The sequence below is a fragment of the Calidris pugnax genome, unplaced genomic scaffold, assembly GCF_001431845.1.
Source record: "Calidris pugnax isolate Ruff unplaced genomic scaffold, ASM143184v1 scaffold359, whole genome shotgun sequence".
NCBI lineage: Eukaryota > Metazoa > Chordata > Aves > Charadriiformes > Scolopacidae > Calidris > Calidris pugnax.
In genome coordinates, this window is record NW_015091071.1 from 20,762 (window position 1) to 30,690 (window position 9,929).

A 9,929-nucleotide genomic window follows, 5' to 3' on the forward strand; every position below is an offset into this window, starting at 1 on the left:
CCTCCCCAGCTTTCCTGGAGCCCCTTGAGGGACTGGAAGGGGCTCCAAGGTCTCCCCAGAGCCTTCTCTTCTACAGGCTGAATGCCCCCAACTCTCTCAGCCCCCGCCCTCCCAGCATCTCTGGGGCCTCCTCTGGCCCCATCCAACAGCTCCGTGTCCTTCTGCTGGTGGTGGCCCCAGAGCTGGAGGCAGCGCTGGGTTGGGGGTTCTCCCCAGAGCAGAGGGGCAGATTCCCCCACCCCTGCTGGGACATGGTCCTCAAATCAACCTCTCCCTTTGTCCCCAAGCCCCGTCCCTCCCCGTGCCCCCGTGGGGACAGTACCTGGCATGCCGAGGAGACCGCCGGCCACCGAGAGCTGGGGTGCCTGGGCGAAGTTGGAGAGCATGGAGCGGGCCGAGGTGGGGATGCCGCGCTGCAAAGTGCTCTGGGGCTGAGGAGCCTGAGGAAGAAGAGAAGAAAAGATGGTGGGTGGGTGGGGAGCTAGAGGATCAATGGGAGGGATCTGGGATGGATGGGAAGGATCCAAGGGGAAGGGGTGGGAGAGGAGACCAGCTACAGCTACAGGATGGATGGGAGGGATCTGGGATGGATGGGATGGATCCAAGAGGAAGGGGTGGGAGAGGAGACCAGCAAGAACTACAGGATCAATGGGAGGGATCTGGGATGGATGGGATGGATCCAAGAGGAAGGGGTGGGAGAGGAGACCAGCAAGAACTACAGGATCAATGGGAGGGATCTGGGATGGATGGGATGGATCCAAGAGGAAGGGGTGGGAGAGGAGACCAGCAAGAACTACAGGATCAATGGGAGGGATCTGGGATGGATGGGAAGGATCCAGGAGGAAGGGGTGGGAGAGGAGACCAGCAACAGCTACAGGATCAATGGGAGGGATCTGGGATGGATGGGAGGGATCTGGGATGGATGGAAAGGATCCAAGAGGAAGGGGTGGGAGAGGAGACCAGCAAGAGCTACAGGATCAATGGGAGGGATCTGGGATGGATGGGAAGGATCCAAGAGGAAGGGGTGGGAGAGGAGACCAGCAAGAGCTACAGGATCAATGGGAGGGATCTGGGATGGATGGGAGGGATCTGGGATGGATGGGAAGGATCCAAGAGGAAGGGGTGGGAGAGGAGACCAGCAAGAGCTACAGGATGAATGGGAGGGATCTGGGATGGATGGGAGGGATGGGAGGAGAAGGGATGGAGAGGAGAGCAGGAGCAGCTACAGGATGGATGGGAAGGATCCGAGGGGAATGGGATCCATGGGAGGGATCCGAGGGGAAGGGATGGAGAGAAGACCAGGAGCAGCTACAGGATGGATGGGAAGGATCCGAGGGGAATGGGATCCATGGGAGGGATCCGAGGGGAAGGGATGGAGAGAAGACCAGGAGCAGCTACAGGATGGATGGGAAGGATCCGAGGGGAATGGGATCCATGGGAGGGATCCGAGGGGAAGGGATGGAGAGAAGACCAGGAGCAGCTACAGGATGGATGGGAAGGATCCGAGGGGAATGGGATCCATGGGAGGGATCCGAGGGGAAGGGATGGAGAGAAGACCAGGAGCAGCTACAGGATGGATGGGAAGGATCCGAGGGGAATGGGATCCATGGGAGGGATCCGAGGGGAAGGGATGGAGAGAAGACCAGGAGCAGCTACAGGATGGATGGGAAGGATCCGAGGGGAATGGGATCCATGGGAGGGATCCGAGGGGAAGGGATGGAGAGAAGACCAGGAGCAGCTACAGGATGGATGGGAAGGATCCGAGGGGAATGGGATCCATGGGAGGGATCCGAGGGGAAGGGATGGAGAGAAGACCAGGAGCAGCTACAGGATGGATGGGAGAGGTCCAGGATCAATAGGAGGGATCTGAGGGGAAGGGGTGGGAGAGGAGACCACCAGCAGCTGTGGGATCCATGGGAGGAATTTGGGATCAATGGGAGGGATCCAAGGGGAAGGGATGGAGAAGAGACCAGCAGCAACTATGGGATCAATGGGAGGGATCTGGGATCAATGGGAGGGATCTGACGGGAAGGGATGGAGAGGAGACCAGCAGCAGCTATGGGATTGATGGGAGAGATCTGGGATGGATGGGAGGGATCCAAGAGGGAAAGGGGTGGGAGAGATCAGCAGCAGCTGTGGGATGGATGGAAGGGATCCAGGGGGAACGGGATGGATGGGAGGGATCTAGGATGGATGGGAGGGATCCAGGGGGAATGGGATGGATGGGAGGAATCTAGGATGGATGGGAGGGATCTGGGATGGACAAGAGAGATCTAGGGGGAACGGGATGGATGGGAGGGATCTAGGATGGATGGGAGGGATCAGGGGGAATGGGATGGATGGAAGGGATCCAGGATGGATGGGAGGGATCCAGGGGGAACGGGATGCAATGGATGGATCCAAGTGAAAGTGTTGGGAGAGGACACCAGCAGCAGCTCCAGCCTCTGCTGGCAGGAGGAAAGGGGGTGCAGGGGCCTCGGGATAAAACCAACCTTACATTCCCCAGGAAAAAGGGCAGCCAGAGCCTGGAGCCGCTCCCACCTCCCTCCTCCTCCTCCTCCTCGGGGAGGGGATGAAGGCTCCTTTCCTGGTGAGACCATTGTCACCCACCTGCCGGAGCGTGTGGTGCCTCATGATGTTCTCCTGTTTGCTGACGCTGGAGACGGCGGGGGCCGCGGTGGGGGACAAGGCCGCCTGCTGCTGTAACCTCTGCTCGATCTCCTGAGGGAGACAACCAGGAGCATCCTCAGAGACCCATCATCCCATCCCACCAGACCCCACAGGACCCCTCCGGTGACACCAGGGCTCACGGTGACACCAGGACTCACAGTGACACCAGGGCTCACGGTGACACCAGGACTCACGGTGACACCAGGGCTCACGGTGACACCGGGGCTCACGGTGACACCAGGACTCACGCCGTCACCAGCCATGAAGGGTGGCTTTCCCAGCCTGGGACAGGGAAGCAGGACCCTCTCCCCACACACCACAATCACCACTTTACTGGAAAACCACCCAAAACCCAGCTGCTTTCCCCAGGTGTTACTGGAACTGCAGCACCAAGAGGTTTTTTTCTCTCCGCACCCACTCGTTACAAACAGCCCAAAGACTCTTTTTGCCCCCCAAAAAAAGCCACGTCCCATTTACAGCAGCCAATTCCACTCCATATTTAGGGGTTTTGTTTGTTTTGGTTTTTTTTTCACAGTTCACAAATGATAATTCCAGTTTATTTGACTCCAGGGCCTCAAAACTAATTCTCCGACACCGGTTTATGGGGAGAATTTAGCAAATTCCCTCAATTCCCCAGAAAAAGGAGCAGGCAGGAAGTGGTGAAGTGACTTCCAGGAAAACCAGGGACAAAATTGGGGAGGGAGCAGTCCCCAACCACCCTCGAGAGAGAAATCCAGGGGGGAAATGACCCAAAAAGGGAGAGGGAGCAGCTGCTCCGGCCCCCCAAAAAAAGCCACGTCCCATTTACAGCAGCCAATTCCACTCCATATTTAGGGGTTTTGTTTGTTTTGGTTTTTTTTTCACAGTTCACAAATGATAATTCCAGTTTATTTGACTCCAGGGCCTCAAAACTAATTCTCCGACACCGGTTTATGGGGAGAATTTAGCAAATTCCCTCAATTCCCCAGAAAAAGGAGCAGGCAGGAAGTGGTGAAGTGACTTCCAGGAAAACCAGGGACAAAATTGGGGAGGGAGCAGTCCCCAACCACCCTCGAGAGAGAAATCCAGGGGGAAAATGACCCAAAAAGGGAGAGGGAGCAGCTGCTCTGGAGTATTCCGGACACTCCAAAGCTCCACGAGCTGGATGTCCCCGGGGAGAAGCTCCTCAGGTTCATGATGGGGAACCTTGATTGATCTACAACCAACCTCAAAGCCATGAGGTTGGAGATGAGCAAAGGGATGGGGAGTCCCAGAGCTTGGGGTGGGGAATTCCAGGCTTTCCCTGAGCTGATGTGTCCCACCAGAGCCCACGTGTCCCATCAGAGCCCACGTGTCCCACCAGAGCCTACGTGTCCCACCAGAGCCCACGTGTCCCACCAGAGCACCACCAGAACCCAGGTGTCCCACCAGAACCCACGTATCCCACCGGAACCCACGTATCCCACCAGAGCCGACGTGTCCCGCCAGAGCCCACGTGTCCCGCCAGAGCCCACGTGTCCCGCCAGAGCCTACGTGTCCCACCAGAGCCTACGTGTCCCACCGGAGCACCACCAGAGCCGACGTGTCCCACCAGAGCCCACGTGTCCCACCAGAGCCCACGTGTCCCACCGGAGCACCACCAGAGCCCACGTGTCCCACCAGAGCCCACGTGTCCCACCGGAGCACCACCAGAACCCAGGTGTCCCACCAGAACCCACGTATCCCACCGGAACCCACGTATCCCACCAGAGCCGACGTGTCCCGCCAGAGCCCACGTGTCCCGCCAGAGCCCACGTGTCCCGCCAGAGCCTACGTGTCCCACCAGAGCCTACGTGTCCCACCGGAGCACCACCAGAGCCCACGTGTCCCACCAGAGCCCACGTGTCCCACCGGAACCCACGTGTCCCACCAGAGCCCACGTGTCCCACCAGAGCCCATGTGTCCCACCAGAGCCCACGTGTCCCACTGGAGCACCACCAGAGCCCACGTGTCCCACCAGAGCCCACGTGTCCCACCAGAGCCTACGTGTCCCACCGGAACCCACGTGTCCCACCAGAGCCCAGGTGTCCCACCAGAGCCTACGTGTCCCACCAGAGCCTATGTGTCCCAACGGAGCACCACCAGAGCCCAGGTGTCCCACCGGAACCCAGGTGTCCCACCAGAGCCCATGTATCCCACCGGAGCCCACGTGTCCCACCGGAACCCACGTGTCCCACCAGAGCCTACGTGTCCCACCAGAGCCCAAGCGTCCCACCCGAGCCCAACAAAGGGAGAGGGAGCAGCTGCTCTGGAGTATTCCGGACACTCCAAAGCTCCACGAGCTGGATGTCCCCGGGGAGAAGCTCCTCAGGTTCACGATGGGGAACCTTGATTGATCTACAACCAACCTCAAAGCCATGAGGTTGGAGATGAGCAAAGGGATGGGGAGTCCCAGAGCCCGGGATGGGGGAATTCCAGGCTTTCCCTGAGCTGATGTGTCCCACCAGAGCCCACGTGTCCCACCAGAGCCTACGTGTCCCACCGGAGCACCACCAGAGCCGACATATCCCACCAGAGCCTACGTGTCCCACCGGAGCACCACCAGAGCCCATGTGTCCCACCAGAGCCTATGTGTCCCACCAGAGCCGACGTATCCCACCAGAGCCCACGTGTCCCACCAGAGCCTACGTGTCCCACCGGAGCACCACCAGAGCCGACATATCCCACCAGAGCCTACGTGTCCCACCGGAGCACCACCAGAGCCCATGTGTCCCACCAGAGCCTATGTGTCCCACCAGAGCCGACGTATCCCACCAGAGCCCACGTGTCCCACCAGAGCCTACGTGTCCCACCGGAGCACCACCAGAGCCGACATATCCCACCAGAGCCTACGTGTCCCACCGGAGCACCACCAGAGCCCATGTGTCCCACCAGAGCCTATGTGTCCCACCAGAGCCGACGTATCCCACCAGAGCCCACGTGTCCCACCGGAGCCGACATGTCCCACAAGAACCCACGTGTCCCACCAGAGCCTACGTGTCCCACCAGAGCGCACGTGTCCCACCGGAGCACACATGTCCCACCAGAGCCCACGTGTCCCACCAGAACCCAGGTGTCCCACCAGAACCCACGTATCCCACCAGAGCCCACGTGTCCCACCAGAGCCCATGTGTCCCACCGGAGCCCAGGTGTCCCACCGGAGCCCAGGTGTCCCACCAGAGCCCACGTGTCCCACCAGAACCCAGGTGTCCCACCAGAACCCACGTATCCCACCGGAGCACCATCTACTTGCCTGCTCCTGCTGCAAAGCTTTGACGAAGGCGTTCTTCAGCCGGTTGGTGTGCTCTGCCTTCAGTGCCTTCTTCTGGTTGGAAGTCATGCACTGCTCGCACAGGATCTTCCCGTTCTTCTCCTGCTTCCAGTGCGGGGTGAAGTCGGTGCGGCACTGGGCGCAGACGAAGGGCTCCACGCGCAGGAGGGACGCGCAGCTTTTCCCTGGGGGGGAGGCACCAAAAATGGGAATGAGATGGGAAACACCTGGCAAATCACGGATTTTTCATGGTTTTCCTAATAAAAATACCAGTACGTGCAGCAGGACAGGTTGGGGTGACCTGAGGAGAAAGACCTGGGAGTCCTGAGGGACAACAAGGATGCCCAGGAGCCAGGACAGGCTGGGGGTGACCTGCTGGGAAGGAGCTCTGAGGAGAAAGACCTAAGAGTCATCAGGGACAACAGGATGCCCAGGAGCCAGGACAGGCTGGGGGTGACCTGCTGGGAAGGAGCTCTGAGGAGAAAGACCTAAGAGTCATCAGGGACAACAGGATGCCCAGGAACCAGCACAGGTTGGGGGTGACCTGTTGGGAGGAGAAAGACCTGGGAGTCCTGGGGGACAACATGATGCCCAGGAGCGAGGAGAGGTTGGGGGTGACCTGTTGGGGAGCAGATCTGAGGAGAAAGATCTGGGAGTCCTGGGGGACAACAGGATGCCCAGGAGCCAGCAATGGGCCCTGGTGGCCAAGGAGGCCAATGGCATCCTGGGGGGCATGAGGAAGAGCGTGGAGAACCTCAAGGGAGGTCATCCTGCCCCTCTGCTCTGCCCTGGGGAGGTCCCAGCTGGAGCACTGGGACCAGTTGTGGGCTCCCCAGTTCCAGAAGGACAGGGAAGTGCTGGAGAGGGTCCAGGATGTTGAGGGGCCTGGAGCATCTCTCTGGGGAGGAAAGGCTGAGGGACTTGGGGCTTTGGAGTCTGGAGAAGAGAAGGCTGAGGGGGGATCTGATCAAGGCCTGGAAATCCTTCCAGGGTGGGGGTCAGGAGGATGGGGCCAGGCTTTTTCCAGTGGTGCCCAGGGACAGGACAAGAGGGAACGGGCACAAACTGGGATGTGAGAAGTTCCATCTCAACATGAGGAGGAACTTGTTGACTTTGAGGGTGGCAGAGCCCTGGCAGAGGCTGCCCAGAGAGGTGGTGGGGTCTCCTTCTCTGGAGACATTCAAACCCCACGGGGGTTGGAGGAGATGATCTCCAAGAGGTCCCATCCAACCTCAAATGATTCTGTGAAAGGGTGGGGTTTTCTTTCCATATGGTGGTGGTGGAGGGAAGCTGAAACACCAACCCCAGTCCCCAGAAGCTCACCTTGACTGTCGATAACGCTCTGCACCACCTCCTCCAGCCCCACCATGTAGATGAACTCGCTGTTGGCCGCGCTGGGCAAGAAATGGAGGAGGGGAGCAGGGGGTTTGGGAGGGGGAATCTCCAGCAGCGTCTTTTCCAGCTGCTTGCGGAGGGCAAGCTTGGCGGCCGCCTGGGAGTTGGCGGCGTCGTTGAGGGCGCTGGGGCTGGGGAGAGGAGAAGACACCCTGTTGACCGTGCCGGGTTGGATGTGGGAGGCAAGGTTCATATAGATGGCTGAAGACGACGTCCGCTGGCAAGGAACAGAAGAACTCGATTGCTGGGGAGGAGAAGGAGATGATGAGGATTAATATGGATAATTAATAAAGTCCCCGATTGCAGCTCGGCCCATAAAATAACCTGGATGAGCCACGTTGGCTTCTTGCAACCCTCCCTCTTCACAACGTGCCCAAAAAGACCTGGGGAGACAGGGAGCTGGAGCAAGGAGGTCATCTCCATCCTTACAATAAGCAGCAGGAGCCTCCGGTGCTTCGGAATCACCAGGAGAAGCCTCACAGAATTGTAGGGGTTGGAAGGAACCTCTGGAGACCACCCAGTCCCACCTCCTGCCCAAGCAGGGTCACCCAGAGCAGGTCCCACAGGATCAAATCCAGGTGGGGGTTGGGATGTCTCCAGAGAAGGAGACCCCACCACCTCTCTGGGCAGCCTCTTCCAGGGCTCTGCCACCCTCATGGTCATTTCCTGTGTCCCAGTTTGTCCCCGTTGCCCCCTGTCCTGTCCCCGGGCACCCCTGGGAAGAACCTGGCCCCATCCTCTTGCCCCCTCACCCTTTAGCTCTTGCTCAGCATCGATGGGATCCCCTCTCCATCTGCTCTTCTCCAGCTGAACAACCCCGAGTCCCTCAGCCTTTCCTCCAGTCCCTCATCATCCTCACAGCCTCCACTGGACCCTCCCCAGCACTTCCCTGTCCTTCTGGAACTGGGGAGCCCACAACTGGTCCCAGTGCTCCAGCTGGGGACTCCCCAGGGCAGAGCAGAAGGGCAGGATGACCTCCCTTGAGGTTCTCCACGCTCTTCTTGATGCCCCCCAGGATGCCATTGGCCTCCTTGGCCACCAAGGCCCATTGCTGGGCAACTTGTTGTCCATCAGGACTCCAAGATCCGACCGAAGAATTCCTCCAAAGTGGAATTTTTAAATTATTTATCATTTTGTTCTTCCACAAAGAACATCCATCTTCGTTCAGATCTCAAACTTCCTTCCTGCTGAGCTCCTGGCTCCCCCGTGGCTCATTGAGGCACCTCCTGAACCTCCCTTTTCACTAATCGACCGCGCCCGAAGCCCCGAGACGAATCGATAAATTGATTAAATGGATAATAAATCGATAGGAGCAGGAACCTACCGGCTGGTAGTTGATGGCTGGGTTCATGCTCGGAGTTGTAGTGCGGATGAGGCCGGGTTTGGGAGGAACCCGCTGCCCCTGTAACTGGGCAGGGTTGGGAGCGATCACACGCTGCGACATCAGCATGTGGGGCAGGGTCGTGTTCGTGGCCGACCGGATGACGCTGTGACCCTGTGGAGAAAGAAGAAAAAAAATCATGAAGTTTAAAAAAAAAAAGACAAAGGAAACCAGATTTTTTTAATTCCCTGCGACAGGAGAGAATTTCCATTTATCCACTTAATTCTAACGCAAGACGCCGCTCAAAGAACTTCACTTTTCTCCCTAATTGTCCTTTATTTTCAATAATCACATCAATTTTGCCTGGAGGGAGGATGTGCTGAACAACAGCAATTCCCAGCTCCTTGGGAAGAGGATGGGCTGTCGGGATCCGGGGTTGGGATGTTTGGGAAGGTCATTTTCAAGACCCACATTTATTGGGTCTTGAAATCTCTGCTGAACAACAGCAATTCCCAGCTCCCTGGGAAGAGGATGGGATGTCGGGATCCGGGGTTGGGATGTTTGGGAAGGTCATTTTCAAGACCCACATTTATTGGGTCTTGAAATTTCGGTTTTGCCTGAAAAAAATGGCAAAATTTGAGGGGGAGAAAAGGGGATTTAAGGAAAAAACGAGCCCAGGAGGCTGTTTGCCAGCTGCACGGAGGTATTAAAAGCAGAATTCGTGGCGGTTTTGAGTTCAAAGGGAGAGTTGGGAGAGGGAAGGGGGGGGGTTTGTCTTTGGTGCGGGAAGGCGGAGGCGTTTTCCAAACCTCAATCCCGGCCCGTCAGAAACATGAGGGATGGGGATTGGAAGGACCTGAGCGAAGGTTGAGCTGGGCTTTGACCTGCCCAGGCTTCTCCTCATCAACCACCAAGGTCCTCCTGGCTCCCAGCACCGCCCCGACGGCTCCAAAGGGGAACGAAGACACGTAGAAAGGCTCCATTTTTTAATTAGGGATGATCTTAAAACCTTCTGAAACCTTAAAACCTTCTGAAACCTTAAAACCTTCTGAAACCTTAAAACCTTCTGAAAAAACCTTTTTTTTTTCTCCCCTCCTCTTCCTTTCTATTTTTTTTTTTTATTAGGCTCGTCCTAGATGAGGTTCTTCGCCGTGGAGCGGAAGAAAAGCTTCACAAAGCCCCTGCAAACAATGAGTTTCCTCTTCTCCTAAAGCCCCGTTTCCTTCACCAGCCCCATCCCACTGAGAAGCCACAATAGACTTGACCCCCCCCCCC

General features: G+C 57.7%; 1 protein-coding gene across 1 annotated transcript in view; it reads right to left on the bottom strand.

Annotated features, from left to right (window-relative positions):
• Positions 1–263: 263 nt before the first annotated feature.
• Positions 264–9,929, bottom strand: part of GATAD2B (GATA zinc finger domain containing 2B) — a 39,925-nt gene continuing 30,259 nt past the window's right edge. The window contains exons 6-10 of the mRNA XM_014957049.1: positions 8,658–8,828; positions 7,262–7,577; positions 5,921–6,123; positions 2,611–2,721; positions 264–440 (exon numbers count right to left, since the gene is read on the bottom strand). Coding sequence (XP_014812535.1) covers positions 264–440; positions 2,611–2,721; positions 5,921–6,123; positions 7,262–7,577; positions 8,658–8,828 — 978 coding nt within the window. The remainder of the gene's footprint in view (positions 441–2,610; positions 2,722–5,920; positions 6,124–7,261; positions 7,578–8,657; positions 8,829–9,929) is intronic.